The 26394-nt window shown below is 41.6% G+C and overlaps 1 protein-coding gene across 1 annotated transcript in view; it reads left to right on the plus strand.

Moving 5' to 3' along the window:
- Positions 1 to 8808: 8808 nt before the first annotated feature.
- The window catches only part of ROS1 (ROS proto-oncogene 1, receptor tyrosine kinase), an 89408-nt gene continuing 71822 nt past the window's right edge, over positions 8809 to 26394 (plus strand). Inside the window, 7 exon segments of the mRNA XM_050951615.1 lie at positions 8809 to 8835; positions 10381 to 10431; positions 13909 to 13968; positions 14720 to 14746; positions 16497 to 16557; positions 20219 to 20367; positions 21632 to 21770. Of these exon segments, the coding sequence (XP_050807572.1) occupies positions 8809 to 8835; positions 10381 to 10431; positions 13909 to 13968; positions 14720 to 14746; positions 16497 to 16557; positions 20219 to 20367; positions 21632 to 21770 (514 nt within the window).

A 26394-nucleotide genomic window follows, 5' to 3' on the forward strand; every position in this document is an offset into this window, starting at 1 on the left:
GTTTATTTCTCATTGTTTTAGGACCCAAGGGGTTTGGATCTTGGGTTCCCCAGGGAAGGTTTTGGGGGACAGGGAGTGTACCAGACACTGGAATTTCTGGTTGGTGGAAGCGCTATCAGATCTAAGCTAGGAATTAAGCTTAGAAGGGTACATGCAGGTCCTCACTTTTTGGATGCTAAAGTTCAAACTGGGAAACATACCTTGACAGGGCCTTCCATAGGAGAATTCCATAGGAGATAGATTTGATGTTATCAAAACTGAACATTTGAACCTTTGGAACATGGGTGATGGGTGAACACCCCCTTTGGGGAGACTAGCCCCCTGGCCTCAGCCCTTCCTGAGGTCCTGCCCCTACCCTTCCACCCTCCCGCACCTGCCGGAGCCCCAAGCTCTCCCCTCTCAGCCCCCAGTGCCCGGAGGAACCCCAGCAGAACCGCACCGCCCTGACCCCCGGCCTGGGTTAGGAGAGGCTTATTCCTGGCCTATTATACTCGCTGCCCATGCTTTTGAAATTCATTGTTCACTAGTAAAGATACAGTGAGTAGTTGCCCTCCTCCGGTTGTCTCTTTCTCCCTCTCTTAGCTTTACAGCTTCTTACACAGTTATCTGTATGCTTGGAGCAATTATCCATGTCCTTTGCAGCAATCAACCTTCTCTTCCTTCCGTTCTCTCCTGAAAGTCTTTGTGTATCCTTCCTGTGCAGTTCTACTCAGAGACAACTTGTCAAGGCCTTCTTGTGCTTGAGCTATTGTCCCATCTCATATTTGTGTAAGGTCAAAATCCAGTTTCCTCATGGCAGGGACCTGATCTTTCTAAGTACATTTTAGTCACTCTATAAATTAATAGATATATAATTAAACAAATAGTTAAAGAATATTAGAGTTATTTTGCAAACCTCTCCTCTTTATAGAAACACACACACAAAAAAATGGATAGTGAGTTGTTAGGATTTGTTTAATTTGTTTTCTTCCTTAAAAAGAAAACCTGATTTCAGTGATCACAGTTTACCAACCTTTCCTCTGTCTCCAGTGGTATCTTGTAGGATAGCTGAAAAGACAGGTTAATAAGCAATCTAGATTATTCAGCTTTGAATTTTTCAGCTAGCTAATCTACACTTGCTACTCTGTCCTGCTCCTGCAACTAGTGATAATACACTGCTGATATGTTTATGGACCTACATTAGCTCTTAACCATTCCTTCAGTTTTCATACCATTGTTAATCTTCCCAGCCTGAATTTTCCCAGTCTGTACATTGTTGTACATCATTTAATGAGATATTTCTCTAGGCATCATTATTCCAGATCAGTGGAAGCAAATCCCTGTCTCCTGACTGCTTTAACTAAGTATCTCACACATGACTGTCTTTCCAATCTGATCCAGTTTAACAGTCTGGTTTTCTCATACTACCTCCCTAATCTGGGGAGATGGATATAAATCTTGAGCCAAACTCCATGGGGTTTCTCTTGTATGCTTTTTCCCCAATTTGTGCAAAGTGTTCCTGAAACAGTCAGTTGTCACTGCCAAGTAAACAGCTTAGAGGTAGCACAGAAGAATAAAAGGCAGGTCCAGAGAAGCAAGTTTCAAAGCCCTCATGGTTCTTGTTCACTTTTGTCACTTGCTCCTGGCTGTGGCTTTTGGATTGGTAGCCCCCTGAAAGACAGGCTCTGAAGATTTTGTCCTTGCTTCGAGGAGTTGACAGTCTAAATCAGAAAGAGACAATGCAGTTCAGGCACACGGTTCAGGTTCAGTTTTACTGTGGTGCAGCTTTTAAAGAGATTTTTTCCACTCCTGTCTTAAATTTGGGATTTGGCACCTGAGACGGGAGATTGCTCCAGAGACAGGATGGATGGCTTGTAGTGAAAACATTTGACTGGAACAGAGTAGATGTGGGTTCTTTTACTGACTCTGCCACAGAGTTCATGTGAGACGTGGGTCAAATCACTTAGGCCCTGTTCCAGCTAGGCATATGCTTAACTCTAAGCACATGAGAATTCCCACTGATTTAAGTGAGATTATTAATGTGCTTAAAGTTAAGCATACACTTATATAGCTTGCTAGATCAGGTCTCAATCTCTCTGTGTCTCAAACCCCGCATCTGTAAGATGGGGACTGTGCTTCCCTACCTCATAGGGGTGTCATGAGGATAAATTAAGTGACATTTGTGAGTAAATACATAAAATCGATAAAGTGTGATGGTCATGTGCAAATTGAGAATTTTAATAGACTTTGCTGTTCTCAGCCAGTTGAAGTGTTCTGTCCCCTCTGTATTGCGTTATAAAGGTCAAGTTTTATTATAGGCTTCAACAGGTTTGGGATTTGCAGTTCTGGGCTCATAGGTAGCCGTATGAAACAGATCAAAAACCGAATTATCTGTATATAGAATTTCACCATTTGTGAACTCTAGTCAAGAGAGAGTTTTCTCTCTTGAACTCCAGTCTCTAAAACCCATAAATAATTTCTTATCTGGAGGTACTTCTTGGTATTTAGATGATAAATCCAAAGGTCCCTGTGCTAAGGTGAATACTATTATTTGTTTGGCACACATATTACACTACATTAGCTCAAACAACAAGAAAGAAAGTATCTACATTTGTGTTTTCTCTCCAGCCTTATTTGTGGTGTCTCACAGTGCCACCTGGTGGAAAACAAAATATGACCTTTAGTAAGGATTTCTCTTTCCAGAGAAAAGTTGGCAGTGTAACAAAAGCCTTTATTATTATTATTTATTATTTTATTTATTATTTTTTATTATATTTGTATTGCAGTAATGTATAGAATCCCCAGTCAGGAATCAGGGCTATTGTGCATGCGTGTGTGAGAGTACACAAACATAATGTTTCTTTATTGATATTTACATAGATAATTACAGTACCTTTAAAAATAAACCTTCAAATATATGTCACTGCTTGAAATCATGTACAGAGTTTTACTCCTTCAAAACACAATGGGCCAAACTGATCCCTTGAGTTACACCAGAGGTGAAATTTGCTCCGTATATACAGCTCACTGTATACGTCATGCATTGTTTTGTGTTTGTACAGCTCCTAACATAATGGGGCACATGTCCATGACTGGGACTCCTAGGTACTACCACAATATAAATAATAATTCATTAGTATGTAAGAATCACCCCAGATAAACAAAAAATAACTATATTATGTTCTTAATTTTTTTCTCCTGAACTTAGACACTGGTGGGTACCTGTACACCAACTCCTGAGGGCAGGGGGATGTGCAGGTATTTACATTTGGCTGCTTTTGGAGGGGCTTGTTCTGTGCCCCTGCCACAACCCTGGAGGAGCTTGCTCTCCCTGCTGCAGCCCTGAGGCCGGAGAAGTTCTGTGCTCCTGCTGATTATTAGGGGTCTGAGGGGGTGCTCCTGCTTGCCTACCTTTGTGCACGGCCCTATCTGAGGGACATATAAGCTCCTTACACTCATGAAAGGGAGCTCAGCACTGTGGTATATTGAAAACTGTATTAACATTATAAGCTATTACTTTAGATGTTCCGTTTTCCCCCCAGTTCCTGCTTGTAGGCTAGGGAGCTCTGCAGGAAGTGTGTGGTGTGGGCCTAACAGCAGCAGTCAGTCTGCAAAGAGCAGCTTAGAGTAAGATGGGTGGGGAAGCTTTCTTTCTTTTAGGAAGCAGTCAGCTTTGTGTGTGTCTTTTTTTGTGTTCTTGTGTATTTGGCTTATAAAGTCTAAGCAGTAAAGCAGGGTTGTGTTGCAAGCTTCCAAAAAGAGTATTTTATGCTTTGTATCTAATTTCTTGGTGTGTATACTGTGAAGTTAACAGGCACCAGCTTGACCAATGCTGAGGACTTTGAAGCTGGCATATTTCATAACAGCTCTAAGGTCAGGCTCTGAGAAGCTGCTGAAGGGAAGGGTGGTGAAGCGCTGGAATGGGCTACCTAGGGAAGTGGTGGAATTTCCTTCTTTAGAGGTTTTTAAGGTCAGTGTAAACTCCTGTGTGGATCCTCCTATATTTGTCTGATTGGCTTATTTCAGTTTAGTTTAAATATTTTCCTGATAAATTTAAGATAGACCAGAGTAAGGCACTCTTACACTGAAATAAGTGTCCATTCAACATTTTACAGCAGTACAAAATCATAGCTTAAGTTAAACTGGTGCAACTCCACATGTAGGCAAGGGCTTCCTGGTGCTACCAAATATAGATATTTTAAAAATAGTGCTAATTATAACATCAATAATTTTAAAAGTTAGTGTTATCAATAGACAACCTATTGTCATGTCATGTATAGCCCAACCAAGCATTTCAACTCAGATGATATTTTGGGTTTGTATGTGGCCTAGGGTTGTCAACTTTCTAATCACACAAACCTGAACACCCCTGCCCCGCCTCCTGCCCTGCCCCTTCCCCAAGGCCATGCTCCTGCCCTGCCCCTTCTCTGAGGCCCCGCCCCCACTCACTCCATCCATCCTCCCTCCATTGCTCACTCTACCCACCCTCACTCACTTTCACCGGGCTGGGGCAGGAGGTTGTGGTGCAGTAGGGGAGTGAGAGCTTCGACTAGGGGTGCGGGCTCTGGGATGGGGCCAGGGATGAGGGGTTTGGGGTGAGGGAGAGGGCTCCGGGCTGGGGCAGGGGTTGGGGTGCGGAGGGGTATGGGATCTGGGCTGGACATGTGGTCCCCAGGTGGGGCCATAAATGAGTGGCTCAGGGCATGGGAGGAGGCTCCAGGTGGGGGCAGGGGGTTGGGGTGCAGGGATAGGGGTTGCAGACTCCTTCTGGGGGTGCAGGCTCTGGGGTGGGGCCAGGGTTGAGGGGTTTGGGGTAAAGGAGGAGAGGGCTCTGGGCTGGGGTAGGGGGTTGGGATGCGGGGGGGGAGGGCTGTGCCTGAGGCTGTGGACTCTGGTGTGGGGCCGAGGATGATGAGTTTGGGGTACTGGGTCCCAAAGGCACTTACTGTGGCTCCCAGGAAGTGGCTGCCAGGTCCCTGCAGCCTCTGGACACATGGGTAGCCAGGGAGGCTCTGTGCGCTATCCCTGCAGCTCCCATTGGTCATGGTTCCCGGCCAGTGGGAGCTGCAGTGCTGGCCCCCAGGGTGGGGGCAGCGCGTGGAGCCTCCCTGGTCACCCATACGTCTACGGGCTGCAGGGACCGTGCAACCGTTCCAGGAGCTGTGCGGAGCCAGGCAGGAAGGGAGCCTGTCTTAGCCCCAGGCCTCTGCTGCACCGCCAACCGGACTTTCAATGGCCTGGTCGGCAGCTGGCCTCTTTTTGACCAGGCATTCAAGTAAAAAACCAGACACCTGGCAACCCTTATGTGTAGGGCCCTACCAAATTCACAGTCCATTTTGGTCAATTTCACGGTCATAGGATTTTAAAAATTGTACATTTCATGACTTCAGACATTTAAATCTGAAATTTCATGGTGGTGTCATTGTAGGAGGTCCCGAAAAAGAATTGGGGAGGGTCGCAAGGTTATTGGGAAGGGTTGCAGTACTGCTACCTTTACTTTTCTGCTGCTGCTGGCAGTGGTGCTGCCTTCAGAGCTGGGCAGATGGAGACTTGATACCAGTCAGCTCTGTGTTTTTGGGGAACCAGGGCGCAGTGTCTGGCCTGTCTGACTCAGGAGGGACACCTCACCCCACCCCAGGAGGAACCCTGCGTGAACCAAGATTGATCAGAGAAAAGGCTTGCAGAGAGCAGTGAAGGGCTTTGGGAGACACACCTAGACCCCTCCTGACAAGGGTGACAAGAGTAAGATATCTCCATTTGCATACAGAATGAAGAGCAGAGACAACTCCCCTAGCCTCATCTGCATGAAAGATGGGACTGGGATTAGCATACAGAATGAAGAACAGAGAACTGCACTGAACTGTGGGATGAGAAAAACAGGGAAGCACTGCATCATGGGAATCTCTGCTCCCAATGTTAATAAATCTACGCCTGCCCACACCAAGCTCAGCAGTTATCAGACCAATTCTAGTAATGAATCCTTGATTGATGTCCAAAATACTGAAGCAGCCTTGTTGCACTGCAGCTCCCTGGAAGAAAACACCACCCATAGCCAAAAGTGATCAGGTCCTTGAACCACTGTTGTTTCTCTACAAAACCCCCTACCTATGTTCAAGTAAGCATTCTAATGCATAGACCCAAGTTCTGCATCAGTTCCACTGGGACTCCATCTCCTGACTGTGCAGGGGGCTCTTCCTGTCTTCTGCCCTCAGAACCCGGAGCTGCCACCATCACCTGGGAGCTCCGACCAGTTCAAGTTTCAGGGAGAGGTGAGATTCCCTTCTCTCTCTCTCTCTCTTTTCCTTTCTACCTTAGGTATTAACCTTTAATCATGTATGTTATGTTGGTTTAGCCCTCCTTGTGTAGTTATCACTATTATTCAATAAATAAATTGAATGGTTAAGCTGGTTGCTTCTCTCTCTCTTGCTGAACTTTACTCTTCTGTGACTTTAGCTTCCCCATTTACTCTACAGCAATACTTCTTTTATCTAAGCTAAAGATCCCTGCAGTGCCCAAAATACTGTAAGGTTTGCTAATCAAGTAGGTTACTACCAGTACAATTGTGATGTGAGAGTGGAGATAGGGACGTGCTGAATCTGGTATGCATAAGGGTGACAGCTTGAAAGTGCTGCTTGATCCAGCCCATTGAGCCCAGGGGCATATAAAAGGGGTCAGCTTGAAAATGCTGATTTAGGCAGTCCACTCAGACTTGCCCTGCTAGTGTGTGTTTGTGTGCGCGTTTTCATCCAGTTCTGGGGTGGAGGAACCCAGCCCTAGGGAACCTAGGTCCTGCAGGATAGCTCCATTGGGATGGGACTTGCATAAGGGAGGAGTAGAGCTCCACATGAAATCACATGTGACACAAGCAGCACATTGATAGAATTATCAAAAAAAAACCCACCCCCAGAAGAGTAACTTGAATAAATGAGCATACCCCAAAGTAACGGGCAAATCTGGTAACAGAGTGGCGGCTGCTGGCTGGGAGCCCAGCTCTGAAGACAATGCTGCTGCCAGCAGCAGCACAGAAGTAAGGATGCATACTATGGTATTGTCACCTTTCTACGCTGCTGCTGGAGGGGCACTGCCTTCAGAGCTAAATATCTGCCCAACAGCCCCGCTGTCCAGCCACCCAGCTCTGAAGACAGTGCAGAAATAAGAGTGTCAATCCTGCGACCTAAAATAACCTTCCGACTCTCCCACTACCCTCTTTTGGGTCAGGACCCCCAGTCTGAGAAATGCTTGTCTTCCCCCATGAAATCTGCATAGTGTAGGGTAAAAGCACACAAAAGACCAGATTTCACGGTTTGTGATGTGTTTTTCATGGCCGTGTATTTGGTAGGGCCCTACTTATGTGGCCCCATGTACCATATTTGGAAACAGTTATTAAAAACAGTCTCAGCTAAAACGGTTGTGCAGGCCAGCGTGAATTATTTGTTAAAGATGTTTTAAGAAAGTTATTCTCCACCACACCAATCAGCACAGCTCTGTTACCTGAAGCCATTTTTAAAAACAGTGATTAAAAATTGTTTCATCATAAGAATACAAACAGGGCTCCTCTCTCTCTCTCTTCGTCATTCACCATAATGCCCGGATAAGATCACTCCACTTAGTTTTCTTTTCACTTCAATGATAAGGAGTCATGTGACCTTTCATCGGTCGGCACCTTTGTCTGAGCGGTTTAATAAGAAACTATTAAATAGATGTTGCGCAATGTCCAGACAAGTGATCCAGGAAGCCCCAAAGTCATAGAATGGATTGATTATAAACAATGATTTTACTAACACTTAGAAAACTTCCGCATTTCAATGTTCTATCTGGCATCTAGAATCTACGGAATCTATGAGGCAGAAACAAGAAAAGTAGCAGGCTGCCAGATGAAATTGTCGTTCAAGCTATGAGGAACATTAACATGTGGAAGCCTAAGCTAGTCAGTCTTCTTTCTGTTTACTGCATATGGATTTCTACAGTATATTGTACTTTCTTGATTAATTGTCAGAATTTATGTACAGGCGGCCTGGTAAGTTTTGGAAAAAATTATACTTAACTCTTAGATATATGATTGTTGCTACCACAATTAGCATCTTCTAATGCAAACCACTTTGTTTGAAATTGTATGTAAAGGACGTATGTGGGCAAAACTGGGGGCTGAAATAATGTTTTTTAAATTGTTTGCAGTGGAAAAGTGGATGTCGTACCTTTTAAAGTGGAAACCCAGTTAATCATACTCCATATGAATTTTATTTCCCCTCCGTTACAATGATTCATCAGATTACTGTAACTGGAAGAGACTATAGGAAAAAAACAAACAACAAAAATTATTTTTTTATTTTTTTTATAGACTGTCTATTCTACAGCGTTTTCTGTAAAATTAGCTAGTCAATATACCCTTCTATTTGTATGAGTCTTTCACACAGCAGCATGGGAGAATAAAACATTTTAAAACCAGGAAAGTGTAACTGTAAAATTACAACAACTGGCAGGGGACTTAAGTGCAAATGTGGTATATAAAACTCTCTAGCTTTCAAGTTGCTGGTGTCCCTTTAAGTAGAAGAGTGGGTTGTTATATCTTTAATCTTATGTTTTCGTAGTGTTCCTTTGGGTAGTGAAGTGGAATTTATTTGTTTTCCTTCTGTTGATGCATAAAGGTGATAAGCCCAAACTCTAACTGAAACCTGATCAATAATTATGCTTCAAATTTCATTTTTATTTGGCTTAGTATGTCGACTGATCTTGTCTAGAAGACCATGTACTTGTGCTCTGTAGAAATGACTTTGTATGTTTTCTGGCTGATTAGCTCTGTCAGTTCTGAAAAATATGCTGATTATGAACATGAAATCTATAGGATGGATGTACCAGGTACATAATCTTATTAAAATGGCCAGCCTTTAAAACCTGTTTCTGATGCATAAAAGAGCCCTGGCAGCAGTGAAAGGGTTACTCATCTTTCCTGCTATGAGCTTAGGTTGTAATAATATTGCTAACAAGGATTCTTTGATTAATTTTAAAATAAATTCTGAATGAGAAATGCTCTGTCACGCTTCATAGCACTGTTCTTTAAAAGCCAAGCATGTGGCATCCATATTCCATATGCCACTTAAAAATATTGTGATGGGGACTGAAATGAGAAAAAACTGGTCTCAAGGTTAGTACAGTTCAAAGCTTCCATTGCCCCATCCAAAGGGTACCTGTGTGATCACACCTGCTGTGGGACTGTTTTGCATCGGACAGGGGTTCTTAACCATTGTCACACTATATACCTCTTATCCTGCAAATGCTTGTGCATGTTCAACTTCTCTCTATGAGAATAGTTCCATGCTTAGAGTTCAGCACACGCCATAAGCGTTTGTGGGATCAAGTCCTATGACCCCACATTCAGCTACTCAAAGCTGGTTAAATGCATCCCAGAATCATTTGCACTTCTAAAGAGGTACCTGGTCTTGCACAGTTCAAACCAGGTGCTCTGGGAATAGGAACCATAGTTCTGAGGCACTTTTGGTACCAGAAGAGAATCAGTTGTCGTGTGGTTTGGAATAGCCATTTCGGAAGGAGGCCAGAGGAAAAGCACTTAATTTAAAGAAACAAAATCTGTAACATGCATTTTGGAGGTCAGACCCAGTTGGACTTGTGCCATTTGCATTCCAGGTTTGTTTATGAAGCATTTATTATTGTCTCAGCAAATCAGAATAAATTGGAGATGGCTCAGAGAAGAGTAACGAAAACGATTTAAAGGATTGGAAAACATGCCTTATAGGAGCTCAATCTATGTAATTTAGCAAAGAGAAGATTAATCACAGTCTATAAATACCTACATACGAAATAGGAATTTGATAATGGGATCTTCAATTTAGCAGACAATGGTATAGCAAGACCCAATAGCTGGAAGCTGAAGCTAGACAAATTCAGACTGGAAATAAGGCATACAATGTTAACAGTGAAGGTAATTAACCAGTGGAACAATTTACAGAGTGTCATAGTGGATTCTCCATCACTGGCAACTTTTAAAGTCAAGATTGGATGTTCTTTTAAAAGAGATGCAGTAGTTCAAAAGGAATTATTTTGGGGAAGCTCAGTGGCCTACAGGAAGTCAGACTGGATGATCACAGTATTCCCTTCTGGCCTCAGAACCTATGAATCAGGAGACAAAGGGCCAAATTCCTCCTTGAGATAACTTAATTGACTCCTGCTGACTCCACCAACTTCCATATCCTAATGATACTCTTCGATTAGTCTCAAGCAAGTAAGAAGCGATTGTCATTTCAGCAATAATTTTAAAAGTTTCATGTGAGGTGGAAAAAAATTGAAGGAAGGAAGGAAAATGCTTCTATTTTGCTACTTTTTTTGGTAGAGGAAGTACTGGATATCTAAACTCACTTATAAATATATATATATTTTCATTTACAGGAAGGAGAGCTTGGCATTAATGCTTGCAATGTTAGTGACATCAGTGCAGCTGTGAGTAATGGTTTGCATTGTTACTTATGTAATTATTGTATAGATAACTAGGGTACAATGGTCATATTATCTGGTTATAGCTTACTAGCATGGTGGATCATATTAAGGCTTGGCATAAGTAGGTGCAACTCCATTGATTGCAGAGGAGTTACATCTAATTACTACAGGCCTGAATTTGGCCCATATTCTTAAAAAGACATGTTTCTTTTTTTTTTTTTTAAGTGAATTTGCCATAGTGGAGCATAGGTCTCTGTTCAGGCTCCTATTTCAGTTCAGAGTCTACAAAATTCAGAATGGAGAAATATTTGTGATAATTTGGGTCCCGATCAGACTCAATGCTCACATGAGTAGGGTGACCATATTTCCTAAAGTACAAACAGTATGGCCCTGGGCTTGCTCCACCCGTGTCAGCATGGCTAGACAGAGCCGCTGCCACATGGGGCTCCAGCTGACTCCTCCCAAGCTCCATGCTGCCCAGGCCTGGGGCTGAGTGCCTGAGCCCTGTGCTGACGATGGCTGGAGCTGACCCACTCCATGCTGTCTGTGGCTGGGACTGGGGTTGAGTACCCAAGCTCCATGCTTCCGAACACTGGGCCTGGGACTGGGGCTGACCCTCTGAGCCAGGCCTGCACAACTCATAAAGTGGCGAGGGCCATATTACTCCAAAGAAAACAGCTGAGGGCCAAAACCCGCCAGCCCCCACCAAAACACAACCCCCTAGCACCACCTGGCCCCGTGGAAACACCCCCCGCCACGCGCCACCCACTACTCGAAAACAAACCCTCCTTCCCCAGTGCTGCCCTGCCGAAACAGTGGTATTTGAATCTTGGTAATATGTTATAACAGGTCCCTAAGGTAGTATAATTAAAGTAAAAGAAAAATGTTTATTTGCTAGAAGTAGAATAAGATCTTCCCCACATTTTATAATCAATTGCCCTGTTGAATGAATGAGGTGTGAATGAGGAAGGCGTGGAAGGCAGGCATCTCCAGACAGCTGCAACCCTTGGAGAGGGGATGGGAGCCAGACCAAGGACAATCAAACTTGTCAAGTGGGCTGATTAGAGAAGAGCAGACATACTGACAGCCTCGGGGGTTAAAAGCAAGTGCTTTCCTTTGGGAACACCCTCTTTGCAGCATTGGGGCAACCCCCAGCCCAGAGAAAAGCAGCAAAAAGAACCAATTTTTATAAGAGATAAGATCAGTAGAACAGGTCAACCACCGACTTGCCGCTTGCCTCCTCACCCCCCCCAAGTATAAAGCGCCCCTGCCACTGCCTGCCCTGCTCATCATTCCCCTACCCCCCTGGCTCGCCTACTCACCCCCCCGCTGCCCGCTCGCCTCCTTATCCCCCCTCCCCCGCTGCCAGCTCACCTGCCCTCCTGCCACTGCCTGCCCACTTGGTTCCTCAGCCACCGCCGCCGCTGGCTCACCTGCTTCCTGCCACTGCCCACCCACTTGGTTCCTCAGCCACGTCCCCTGCTGGCTCACCTGCTCCCTGCCACTGCCCGCTCACTCGCCTCCTCAGCCCCGCCCCCCCCGCTGCCGGCTTGCTTGCTTCCCTCGCCACCAGCTCACCTGCCTGCCCACCACTGGCCTCTTACCTGCTGCCGCTGCCCCCCGCCCCCTGCTGCTGGCTCACCCTCACTCCCCAGCCTGCCACTGGCCTCTTCAACAGCCAGCCAGCCAGCCAGCCATTGGCTTGCCCCACCCCGCCACTTGCCTACTCACCCCCCGCGGACCGCATGTTGTGAAGGTCTGCTCTGTGCCCTGCTGCCTGGCACCTCACTTTGCCACCCCCTACCCCAATGTTCCTCTGCACCCCACTTTGGGTCGCACCCGACTTTTTTTGTAAACTGAACATTTGTTCATTTGCTCTTGCCAATTGATCAATTCGCAAGAGCAAACGGGACAAATGCCCGTTTTTGTCAAAGAAATCAAGACAGCCAGAACAGAACTTAAAAGGGAACTGTTCCAGACAAAATGGGACCTATGGTCACCCTACCCATGAGAGGCACACAATTTTTACTATTGCATTCTGGGTAGTCTAGTAAATTTAAAATAACACACCCATCTTATTTTCTCATAAATTTGACAGGGAGGAAACTGAAAATGCTATTTTTAAGATGTTGTGTTAGACTTCTATAGAGCTATAAATGTTTGGGTTTATACTGGACATCTCTACAGGTTAACACAAACTTTTGATGGGATGATTTTTGGAAGGAGCAGCAGCCTTCAGGAGAGGTTCCCATAGAAATCTTGGATCTCTAACACAGTTCATCCTGATAGCTACAGGCCCCTTGAAGGCTCGTTCCCACTTATTTGCTGGATGCATGGAGGATTCAATCATCAATGTTATCTACAATCTTTAGTGAATTACAGTCTCTCTGCAAATGGCGTCGGGTGTGTGTGGGAGGTGGTGGGGGTCATGTGAGCGCAAAAAGCTAGATTGTCACAATGTTTACTTGACCATGCAGTGCTGCCTCCTTACTCACCTATATGTCTTTGCTGAGATCAAGAGTTGCCAATTATCATGATTTTCTTATGCTTTGTGATATTTGGTGTTTTGCGTAAAGCCCCAGCTTTTGGAGTCAGGTGATTGTGAGAGAATTTCAACTTTTTTTTTTAAAAGGAAATTTGTAGACCTCCTGGAAGCAGAAAAAAGTTTGAAATGTAATTAACACAATTTCAAAACCAGAAGATGAATAAAAAAATCCATTTATTATTATTTTTTAAAATATCATGATGTTAAGCCAATTTTATGATTTTTGGAAGGTCTATTTTTCATATTTTGGCCTGTTTATTGCAAATTTGTTCCTTCTCTCTACCAGCGAGTCAGGAATAGACTTGAAAGGATGGCTTGCTCCACCCTGGCCAGATCAAGGAAAGAACTTTCTGATGGGAGTGAATTAATTAATTTTACTTCCTTCCTGGAGCAAGAGAGGAACTGGAGCTCCCTTGGACAACATTCATTCTTTGCTTTGTTCCTGGAGCTTTGCAGCTTGCACCATCCCTCTCTCAGGGCACAGTGTAAAGCTGCAGTCTAGACCAAAATGATGGAGTTGCACACCAGCCATTACAGTACCCTCAGTCAGGATGGCTGTGTCAAGGTCCTGTCTAGAAGTGGTTGTGTGGATCACTCACACAAACTTCTATGTTTTATTTATTATATTAATTTTCAGAGGAAACTTTCAGAGTTTTATCTGTCTATCTAGGCCCCATTATCATAGTACATAAGCATCTCAAAATCTTTAATGTATTTATCTCCATGAGGAAGGTAAGTGCTATTACCCCATTTTACACATGGGGAACTGAGGCATAGAAAGTTTACGTTTGCCCAAGATAATATCAGAAGTCTGTGGCAGAGCAAGAAGGTGACCCTAGGTTTCCCAGATTAGCATCCTAATCACTAGACCATCCTTCCTCCTTGTTTGACTGCAACTCTTTTAAAGTACAAACTATTTACTGTCTTTCTTGCAGTGCACACAGGGATGTCAATTTTGGAATGCAACAGTACAAAAAAGTTGCCCACTGCAATGTGTAAGTACTGTATTAGTCAAAGTTCCACTTCCTATGCTTTGATTTTGTCTGATAAATTATCCAAAAGTATTCTACCAGTCTTTTTATACTAACCAGTCTTTTTATACTAAAAAAATGTAATAGCTGTAGTTTGTTTTCCAGTAAATTGATATGTTTCTTATTGGAATATGTAACATCATATTATTAGTTCAGAAGTGTTCGAAATAGAGTACATTAACCTGGGAATCACTAGTTCTTGGCATGGAGGTACCTTCACAATACAAACCTGCATTATGTCTGCCACAGTGTGGTGGGAACAGAGAACACTAACATTCAATGAAAATTAAACTCCTCTTCTGGGTTTTCAGTCAGTTAAATTGTCAGTGTTCAACACCTTTCTGCACCAGGCTCTGTTAGACCCCTATCTTTAGAATACATGTTATCACCATGTTTCTTGCTGTTAACCAATAATATCTGGACAAGAACTAGCACAGGTTCTGGGGCAGTTGCCAGGGAAAAGTTTGAGAGGAACTGGGTTCCTTTTCTTGAGAAATCTGGAGCTCAATCAGACTTGACATAATTCAAATGCTGGCCTTCCAGTTTTGAATTTGGATTTTCTTCTTTTCAGCCATTTGTCACTGAAAAGCGTTTGCTATGTACTCTGTGTGTGCAAGAAATGTCTGATGAGTTAATACTACCTTATTTGGAATACTGGACTATTGAAAGACTATATTCCTGCTAAGCATGTCTCTTTTTGTTTGCTTCTCTACAGAATCAGACCTACATCAGAGCATGTGAGGTAAGTTAAATGCCAATAAGACCAGTATAAACACCCTAAGACGATAACTTCAGTTCACACAGCAGAATGAAACATGACTTTGATACCCAAAATTTTAAATCCAGGTGTCTGATTGCGTTGTGCAAACCCTGTGGCATTACATCACAGTGTTCTCGTTACAAAGATAAGATACATGGTGTACATTGGCCTAGAAGTGAAGCTTGAATGTAGATGTGTATGAATGAGGTTTTCAAACGGGGGCATAGATTTTCTTTATTTTTAAGCCTGTGAAGGAGAAAAGATGGTCCAGTGGCTAAAGACTGGACTGGGGCTGAGTTCTGTTCTTGGCTATGCCACAGACTTGCTGTGTGATGTTGGGTAACATGTTAATCGTTGTGGGCCTCAGTGTTCCTTCTGTAAAATGGGTAATAGCTCTTTTCCTCACAGGGACATTATTCACTGATGTATGTGAGTTGCTCAAATACTGTCGTGATGAGTGCTATGGCAATTTTCTCTTATCAGTTTCAGTGAGCTGCAGGAAATGTGTACAGTAGAATCATTTAAAGTTACCAAGACAAAAATGCCACCAAATATAAGATGTCACCTTAATGACCCAAAAGTTAATTATTACTTGATAGTTGTTTGCTGTATGAACAGAGATTATAAAGCTGGGTGTTTTATCTTCTTCAGCTTTTGTAAACCAGATAATCTTGCAATGTAAATGAGCCTAACTAAAATACAGCAGAGAAAATGTATTCTCATGGTGGGGGAGCTTTGTTGGGACTGGCATAAAAAAAAGGATAGTATCTCCTTTAAGGGTTCCCCTCCTTTGGGAATCAGGAGGGGAGAAGGCATCATCTGAATTGATGAGCAGTCCGGTGGGGCTCAGGTAAGCCATTGGCCACCGCACAGCTGGGGGAGTGTATATAAATCCTGCCCTTCCAGTCTGAGCCCTTCCTCTCATTCCTGACTAGCATCCAGAAAAGCAAGCTGGAGTCACTGCTTATTTAGTTATTGACTTTCAGTGAGACTCAGGGTCCTATGTGCTTAAGTCACTTTTAAAAGTAGGCTTAGGATTGTCAGTCATTTGGGTGCTTTAGAAAATGTTACCCTCTGCTTCTCAGTTCAGTGGAGCTGTAAAATAGAGCTAGTGTGGCTTCCTTTGTCTATTTTCTCTATTTAGATGGTAAGCTCTTTGGGGCAGGGATTCTCTTCTTACTATGTATTTATTCAGTGTGGGCTGCACTAGGGCTCCGGGGTGGTTAAGACCTATAGACACAACTATAACACAGATAAAACATAACAACAAGAAGTTAGATGGTAGATGTGTTTTTAAAAAAACGTCCAATACAGCTTATTGGCCAAGAGCAGGGAGCATTTGTGGGAAATAGGTGGAGCAAGAAGGGTTGGGCTCAATGCTCAGGGCTTCTCATCAATAGTAAGTTAAATGGGCCATATTCTGCTTCCCTTCCTCAGGTAGTCTCACTGAAATCTTAAACGTGTAAAGTGAGCAGGGATTGGTCCCAGATTTGTGCGTTGCAGCAAATGGGCAATATAGGGAATATAGAGCCTGATCCAATGCCCACTGAAGTCCATGGAAAGACTGCCATTGATGCCAATAGATTTTTGGAATGAGCCTAAGGTGCCAATGTTTTTAGAATGAATATAACTACTTTTGTGGTATTCCTGTGTACTTGAAATGTGTCTGGATGCTTCTAACAAGACATACCATTGAAACAAAACTAACTGGCAAGCTCTATGTTTTATACAGAGAGTTTCCTGTAAGTTTGGCTGCAGCTGTGCAGAGGAGGCTTATGGTGCTGAAGTACAAGGTAAGCACTGACATAGTGCTGTGCCATAACCCAGGGTTTGCTGAACTAATTTCTAGGTGTATCCTTTTGCTTTTGTTATCTGATTGTCTTTGAACAGGGCCAGGAATGTCTTGTTCCTTTTCTGATTCTGATTGTAGCTTAAAAGTAAAGAGATGGCTGTTGTATTACAAAAAGTAGGCCTTTTCTTCCAGGAACTTGGGAATTTTTGGATATAAATGCAGAAATTTATGGTGGGATTTTCAAATGCACTCAGTTATGTTCCAACTCTGCTTCTGTTGAAGTCAATGGTAAAAACTCCTTTTGATTTCCAGGGAAGCAGTTAGGCCAATGCTTAATGAACTCTATCCTGAGTGATCTACTAGGGGGGCTGGAACAATTTGCATAGTCTGGGGGCTGAGAGCCACTGAACCAAACTGAAAACCCTGTCTATGTTGGAAACCACTTCAAGCTGGGGATGCAGAGCAGCCTCAGCTCCCTTAGTTCCAGCATCTATGGATCTACCCTACCTGGCTGAAAAAATGTAGGGATTTCCAGTCAGCAAAGCTTTATAATAAATGCTTTGCTGGGCTCCGTATCATAATAAAAAAATGTATTGAGGCATTAGCATGCTTCCTGTTGCTTTGGGAACTTGGTGCCTTCAGTTTCAAAACAAGTGCATATATATATATACACACACACTTTATATAAATCTTCGTCCCCTGGTATCACCAATATTTAGTGTGTATATATAGGTTTTGAAACTGAATGTGAGGCACCAATTTCCCAAAGCAACGGGCAGCATGCTAATGCCTCAATACAACTTTTTATATAAATATATATAGTGTTATATAAATATTGGTGATACTGGGGGGGGGAGATTTATATAAAGTTGCACAGCAAACCCAATCTTTGCCTGAATGGAAATATATTAAAAGGCATGAATGAACAGGTACATGTTACTTTTTGCTCTAATATGATCAAACCCTGTATCTGACAAGAAGGCAGAGAGCAAGTTCCACAACTGGTTGCGTTCTTCTGAAAAGTTTTGCTGTTAGCTATAGAAAGGTAAATCGGAGGGGCTAAAAGCGTGAATGCCCCATAAGAACATAAGAATATAAGAACGGCCGTACCGGGTCAGACCAAAGGTCCATCTAGCCCAGTAACTGTCTACCGACAGTGGCCAATGCCAGATGCCCCAGAGGGAGTGATGCTAACAGGCAATGATCAAGTGATCTCTCTCTTGCCATCCATCTCCATACTCTGATGAACAGAGGCTAGGGACACCATTCTTTACCCTTCCTGGCTAATAGCCATTTATGGACTTAGCCACCATGAATTTATCCAGTTCCCTTTTAAACATTATTATAGTCCCAGCCTTCACAACCTCCTCAGGTAAAGAGTTCCACAAGTTGACTGTGCGCTGCGCGAAGAAGAACTTCCTTTTGTTTGTTTTAAACCTGCTACCTATTAATTTCATTTGGTGACCTCTAGTTCTTGTATTATGGGAATAAGTAAATAACTTTTCCTTATCCACTTTATCTACATCAGTCATGATTTTATATACCTCTATCATATCCCCCCTTAGTCTCCTCTTTTCCAAGCTGAAGAGGCCTAGCCTCTTTAATCTTTCCTCATATGGGACCCTCTCCAAACCCCTAATCATTTTAGTTGCCCTTTTCTGAACCTTTTCTAGTGCAAGAATATCTTTTTTGAGGTGAGGAGACCACATATGTACCAGTCTTTGAGATGTGGGTGTACCATGGATTTATATAAGGGCAATAAGATATTTTCTGTCTTATTCTCTATCCCCTTTTTAATGATTCCTAACATCCTGTTTGCTTTTTTGACCGCCTCTGCGCACTGCATGGACATCTTCAGAGAACTATCCACGATGACGCCAAGATCTTTTTCCTGAGTCGTTGTAGCTAAATTAGCCCCCATCATATTGTATGTATAGTTGGGGTTATTTTTTCCAATGTGCATTACTTTACATTTATCCACATTACATTTCATTTGCCATTTTGTTGCCCAGTCACTTAGTTTTGTGAGATCTTTTTGAAGTTCTTCACAATCTGCTTTGGTCTTAACTATCTTGAGTAGTTTAGTATCATCTGCAAACTTTGCCACCTCACTATTTACTCCTTTCTCCAGATCATTTATGAATAAATTGAATAGGATTGGTCTTAGGACTGACCCCTGGGGAACACCACTAGTTACCCCTCTCCATTCTGAGAATTTACCATTAATTCCTACCCTTTGTTCCCTGTCTTTTAACTGGTTCTCAGTCCATGAAAGGACCTCCCCTTTTATCCCATGACAGCTTAATTTATGTAAGAGCCTTTGGTGAGGGACCTTGTCAAAGGCTTTCTGGAAATCTAAGTACACTATGTCCACTGGATCCCCCTTGTCCACATGTTTGTTGACCCCTTCCAAGAACTCTAATAGATTAGTAAGACACGATTTCCCTTTACAGAATCCATGTTGACTATTGCTCAACAGTTTATATTTTTCTATGTGTCTGACAATTTTATTCTTAACTATTGTTTCAACTAATTTGAAAGTTCTTCACAATCTCATATTTTTCCAGCTGTGATAGGACATAGGGAGGAAGCCATATTTCAACGGTTCTAAGTTACAGTATAACTCTGGCATATCACAAATGTGCATTGACAAAAGCAGCCTTGATTTTGTTTATGGACTAGAGACTTCACTTAAACCAAACCAAGCCAAAAAAATTAAGAGAGTATTTCCAATTTTGTCACAGATAGTAATTTCATCATGGTTGCAAAATTCTAAATAAAATGGAACCAATATTTTAAATGGAAGATGTCCCATTCTTTATTCCATGTCTAGTTTCTGTAGTGTCTGTTATCTGCAAGTTCATCATTTGGCAGGTCATCCAATCATGACCTTCCACATGATGGTTTAAATATTGGTCCCCAATCCAGCAAAGCACTAAACATATGTTTAACTTGTGTAGTTCAGTAGAACACGTCACTGGGACTATGCATGCGCTTTAAATTAAACACATGCTTTAGTGCTTTGCTGGTTTGGGGACCAGTATTTTAAAGCATGTGTTTAACTTTGAGCACCCGAGTAGTCCAATTGAAGCAGGTACGTGACTGCACATGAGCTTAACCTTAAGCACATACTTTAAGTGTTTTGATGGAAGGAGTTTCCCTTCAATATTTTACCAGTCACTGAGTGGAGAAGGACTTGAGGACAATAAAGAAATGGATAGATCTCCCAAAGCTTCCATTTAAGGGATATAATTCAACATAATAGGCCAGATTCACCACTAACACAGATGGGTATATGTCCATTCACTTCAGTATAGCTGCACCCACTTACACCAGTGATGAGTTTGGCCAGTTAATGTTAAAGTATCAATTGTCTTATAACATTACTATGGTTCATTCTGTAACTTTTTTCCTGATATGCATGTTTTCCATTTTTTTATCAGCTTCACAACTGCTGACTGTGCCAGGTCCCTGGGGCAAGATGCACTTTACTTTTCTCCAATGTACTATGGGTATCACCGCCAAAGTATATTCCAGTGTAACATCAGTCCTTCAGAGAATGCTGCTGCATTCTCCTACTGCCCAGAAGCTGCCACAGAATACCTCAGGGAGAGGATTAATGATTTAAGCCTTGTTTGTGTTTTATTGGTTTCCACACTCAGATTATTTGAACACACCTACAGCACCATTTGCATCTACCATTGGAAGCCACAATGTGACATTGAGATGGAAGTTGGCTAATATCTCTGGGGTGACATATATTATTCAGTGGAAGTACAATCAGCTCCCTGGAGACTGGAGGTATGCTGAGGTAAGGGAGGACAAAATAAATTCATCTTTTAATAAAACAACCTAGTCTAATTTACAATCCAGTCTTGATTCAATTGGAAAGATGTTCTTCACTTCCTCTCCTCACCTATCCTCTATTATTCTTGTGCTCTATAAAAGAGTTGCCACATTTCACACCTGAAGTGGCTAAATTTGAGTGGCGAATGACATGATTCTTGTGTATAATTTGTTAAGATTGTAAAGCATTTGGGGATTCTTTGTGTATTTTTGTTATGTTGGTGGTGGATTGTTGGGGATGTTTTTTGTTTTTTTTCTTGGATTTATTTGGGTAAAATGACTATTATGTTAAGTTTAAGTTATTTGTTAGGTACCCAGAAGCCTGTGGGTGAGTGACAACAATTTAAAATTTACTGATGTTAATATATTTAATATTTTACTGTTTTAGCTATTTATTTGCTTAAAATTAGAATATTCTTTACATTAATTAATTAATTCAGGCTGGAAATTAGAAGGTTTCTAACTATCAGAGAAGTGAGGTTCTGGAGCAATAGGCATAGTGGGAGCAAACAACCTAACTAGTTTTAAGATGGAGCTTGATAAATTTAGGAGCAGGATTATATGTTGGGTTGCTTGTGGTAGCAGGGAATTTGATCTGACCCAGAAGATCTCTTCCAGGCCTATGTCGTATCTTCCTAATATTGTTTTCCATCCATCCATCCAATATTTGATGAGATTTGGCAGTGGGTTTTGAAGAAACTGGTCAAGGAGGAATCAGTACATAATGTTTAAGGGAAATGAATTATCTAGAACAGGGGTTGGCAACCTTTCAGAAATGCTGTGCCCAGTCTTCATTTATTCACTCTAATTTAAGGTTTCGCGTGCCAGTAATACATTTTAATGTTTTTGGAAGGTCTCTTTCTATAAGTCTATAATATATAACTAAACTATTGTTGAATGTAAAGTAAATAAGGTTTTTAAATTGTTTAAGAAGCTTCATTTAAAATTAAATTAAAATACAGAGTCCCCTGGTCCAGTGGCCAGGACCTGAGCAGTGTGAGTGCCACTGAAAATGAGCTCGCGTGCCGCCTTCGGCACGCGTGCCATAGGTTGCCTACCCCTGATCTAGAACTTGTTCTGCTTTATAAGAGATTCTTGGAATTAGGTCTGTGACATCCTAATATGTACATATTGTTTTATGTTGTCATATCAGGCTTCACTGAGATCCTACATGGTAACTCCAGATAGAGGAACAGTGATAATGATTATATGTATGTGTATTGATCTAGGTAGTACCTGAGCATTCGTATACAGTGAGTAACCTTCAAGCCTTCACAGAATATGTGTTTCGAGTAGTTTGGATCATCACATCTCAGATGCAGCTCTATTCTCCATCTAGTCCCAGTTACCGGACTCATGCATTTGGAGGTAATTACACTGTTGGTCACAGCTTCAAGGGCAGTGCTAAAATGCTTCAGTTTCTTTAAATGTCATGATTCTAAAGCAGAAAACTACTTATCATTGACTTTCATAAGAACAGCCATTCTGTATCCAGTTTCTGACAATGGCCAGTGCCAGATGCTTCAGGGGGAATGAACAGAACAAGATAATTTTGACTGATCAATCTCCTGTCATCCACTCCCAGCTTCTGGCAGTGGGAGGTTTAGGGACACTCAGAGTATGGGGCTGTGTCCCTGACCATCTTGGCTATTGGCTGTTGATATCCTTCATGAACTTATCTATGTCTTATTTAAGTCATACTTTTGGCCTTCACAACATCCCATGTGGATGAGTTGTGTGAAGAAGTACTTCCTTTTGTTTGTTTTAAATCTGCTGCCTATTAATTTCAATAGCAGAAGAAACCGGAGAAATGGCTGACATGTTAAATGCCTTTTTTGTTTCAGTTTTCACTATAAAGGTTAGCAGTGATTGGACGATAAACATCAATGTAAATAGTGTGGGATCTGAGGCTAAAATAGAGGAAGAACAAGTTAAGACTTACTTAGACAAATTAGATGTCTTTAAGGTGGCAGGGCCCAACAAAATACATCCTAAAACACTTAAGGAACCGGGTGAGAACCCATGGAGGACGGAAGAGATCCCAGAGGTCTGGAAAAGGGCAAATATAGTACCTATCTATAAAAAGAGGAATAAGGACAACCCAGGGATTTAACTTGGGTACCCAGAAAGAAAATGGAGCAAATAACCAATCAATTTGTAAGTACCTAGAAGATAATAAGGTGATAAATAACAGTCAACAGGTATTTGTCAAGAACAAATCATACCAAACAACCTGATATCCTTCTTTGATAGGGTAACAAGTCTTGTGGATAGGGGGAATCAGTGGATGTGACAAATCTTGATTTTTAGAGAGGCTTTTGATACTGTCTCACATGACCTTCTCATAAGCAAACTAGGGAAATACAGCCTAGACAAACCAACTGTGAGGTGGTAAACAACTGGTTGGAAAACTATACTCAGAAAATAGTTTCAAAGGTTCGCAGTCAAGCTGGAAGGGCATATCAAGCAGGGTTCCACCGAGCTCTATCCCATAGGTTCTTGAAATAAGGGTGCTGGTGGTGCTGCTGCACCCTCTGGCTTGAAGTGATTTCCATCATATGCAGGGTTTACAGTTTGATTTAATGGATCCCAGTACCCGCACTATACAAAATGTTCCAGTACCTCTGATCTGTCCTGGGTCCATTTCTACTCAATATCTGCATAAATTATTTGGATAATGTCACAGAGAGTACACTTATAAAATTTGTCAATGATACCATGCTGGGAGGGGTTGCAGGCACTTTGGAGGACAGTATTGGAATTAAAAATGATCTGGACAAACTGGAGAAATGGTCTGAAATAAAAAGAATGAAATTCAAGAAGGGCAAATGCAATGTATTTCACTTAGGAAGGGATAATCAATTGCACAAATACAAAATAGGAAAAGACTTCCTAGGAAGGAGTACTGCAGAAAAGGATCTTGGGGTCGTAGTGGATCACAAACAAAATATGAGTCACCAATATAATACTCTTGCGCAAAAAAAAAAAAAAAAGCAAACATCGTTCTGGGATATAGTAACAAGAGTGTTGTAAGCAAGACATGTAAATTAATTCTTCCAGTTGACTCAGAACTGTTAAGCCTCAACTGGAGTACTGTGTCCAGTTCTGGGCACCACATTTCAGGAAAGATGTGGACAAATTGAAGAAAGCTCAAAGGAGAGCAACAAAAATGATTAATGGTCTAGAAAACATGATCTATGAGGAAAAATTGAAAGAATTGGGTTTCTTTAGTTTGGAGAAGAAAAGACTGAGAGGGGACATGGTAACAGTCTTCAAGTATGTAAAATATTGTTATAAAGAAGAGAGCAATAAATTGTTCTCCTTATCCACTGAGGACAGGACAAGAAATAAGGGGCTTTAAATTGCAGCAAGAGAGATTTAGGGTAGACATTAGGAAAAACTTCCTAACTATAGGGTGTTTAAGCACTGGAACAAATTACTTAGGGAGGTTGTGGAATCTCCATCATAGGAGTTTTTAAGAAGAAGTTATGCAAATACTTGTCTGGGATTGTCTAGATTATATTTAGTTCTACCTCAGTGCAGGGGACTGGACTACATGACCTATCGAGGTCCCTTCAAGTCCTATATTTCTATGATTCATGGGTGACCCCCCAGTTCTTATATTATGTGAAGGGATAAATTACATTTCCCTATTCACTTTCTCCACTCCATTCATAATTTTGCAGACCCCTTAATCATCTCTGGTTTAAGATAAAGAGTCTCAGTCTTTTTAATCTTTCCTCATATGGATACTATTCCATATCCCTAATCATTTTCTTTGCCCTTCTCTGAACCTCTGCACCAATATTAATATATCTTTTTTGAGACAGAGTGACCAGACCTGCATGCAATATTCAAGGGGTGAGCGTACCATGGATTGATATAGTGGAATTATGATGTTTTCTGTCTTATCTATCCCTTTCAGAAGCATATGTTCATTATATGTTGAAAAATTGCAGACTGCTAGGTAATATTACTAAAGAATCTTTAGCTTAATCTGAAAGAGTTTGGGCTGAATTTTCAGTTATGATTCCTACAAAAAGGCATATGGAAGTGTTTGCTTCTTCAAAATTATGAAGGCAGATTGGGTCATTGGGTGCTCAGTTACCTGATCTGTGTTCATGCAGCTTTATGAGTGCAAATGCTTTGATGATTATTTTTGTAGACACAAAACTGATGGCTGAAACTTTTGGCCTTGATGGGCTAGTTTGCATTTCTAAAGTTTGTTCAAGTTAAAATATGTTTAATTGCAGCAACGGAATGGAAAAAGCACAATAATCTTACATTTCTCTGCAGTAGTGCGACAAAGATGACTCATAATCTGTTTGTTTGACTCAAAGTGTCACTAATGACCCTCTGAATGGTTTCCATTTTAAACATTTATTTTCAGGTGTGTAGAGAGTTTTAAAATTACAACAATAAAGTTGAAAGAAAAAGAGGAAAAGCTGCATGAGTAGGAATGGGTTAAACCTATCTGAAAAAATGCAAATCTCTCCATCACACATGTAGCTTTAATCACATATACTTACAACATTCCTTTTTAAATGAAAGGGCTGTGGGCAGAAGAGGGAGTAGATATTGTATATATATTTTCTAACCTTTAAGAAGTGCTCTTGATTCTTTTGTATGCCAGTGTAGAAAGTCACATGCTGCTAGTGTGTTTCACCATTTTTGGTCTAGATGTTAACAACTGCCTCATGAGGTGAGTGCATTGTGCATTCAGAACTATCATATCTCTTACACAATTATATTTCCACCTGTTTGCATGGTGAGCTTCTGTGGCATGTGACCATTGCAGAGTGAAAGTCATGTGTCTTTGTTCTCAAATGTAATTTTTCAGTTCATCTCCAAAGGATTTTTTTGGGCTTTCGCATTGACCGTGATAGCATTTTTAACACATCTTCTTGCCCTTGTAGGGACACATAGGGAAAATGCCAAGTCTCTTTTACCTCTGAATATTATCATGTATATCCAAGGAATATATAACAAGAAAAAAATCGGTACAAAATATATTGTACCCACCACCAAACAAATCCACAGTGACTTTTAGGTGAGGTTCAGCACACCAGGGCAGGAGGAAACTATCAACTTAGTAACATTCTTGCTATGGAAAGAAGCAATATTAGTTTAAGCAAATTTCACAATATTTACCTGCAATTTGGCTTTAAGTAACCATTTGACTTAATGGCTACTTTATCAGTTTGTCATAAAATGGAGATAAGAAATGACGCACTAACTGGAGCATTCAGATAGAACCAGCTTCAGAATATGAGCTCTCCTTCAGTTAGTGATGTAGAACCTGCTTCACATTGATAGGAAATATGCTTATATATATGAATAAGATGTAGTGAAGATACACCTTGTTACTTTTTCAACTCACATCTAATTGCATGTTAAATCTCATCCTGTGGTAACACTGGAAGTCACTGGAGATTTAAAGGTCCCTGTATTTGCAGAAGTCTTCTTCCTAGCATATGCACAATGTGTTTCAGATGGCACATGACCAGGATTTGGTCTGCTGGTTGGGTTATTAGCTTCCCTGGCTTGGCCTGGGTACTAACGGGGAGTGTGACTTGAACGCCGATCTGTGCTCCCCTTTGCAGTAACTGATATTGGTGTTCAGTATGGGAAAGGAGAAATAGTACTTGTTTTAGGCTTTAGGCTTCAAAGCTCATTGAAATCAATGTGAGTCTTTCCATTCTATTCTCTGGGCTTTGGATAAGGGTAGATCCTTAAGCAACTATAACTAAAGTGTTAGTGCAAACTCTTCATTTGAGGCATAAAAAGAATCTTTGTTCAAGTTCCTTTTTGTTGCATTCACTTGTATTGCGCTGGTTGTGAACCTATTATGTATATCATTAGGTTATATTTAAATTAGATGTGGCTGAACCTCAAAAGATTTAGATGTTTAAGTGGCTAAGTTTCTAAAAGTTTAGACATTGAGTAATAATGAATTTGGATTTATATAGCGCTTCTCATGCTGAAGGAACTG

The sequence above is a fragment of the Gopherus flavomarginatus genome, chromosome 4 (genome assembly GCF_025201925.1).
Source record: "Gopherus flavomarginatus isolate rGopFla2 chromosome 4, rGopFla2.mat.asm, whole genome shotgun sequence".
Lineage (NCBI taxonomy): Eukaryota > Metazoa > Chordata > Testudines > Testudinidae > Gopherus > Gopherus flavomarginatus.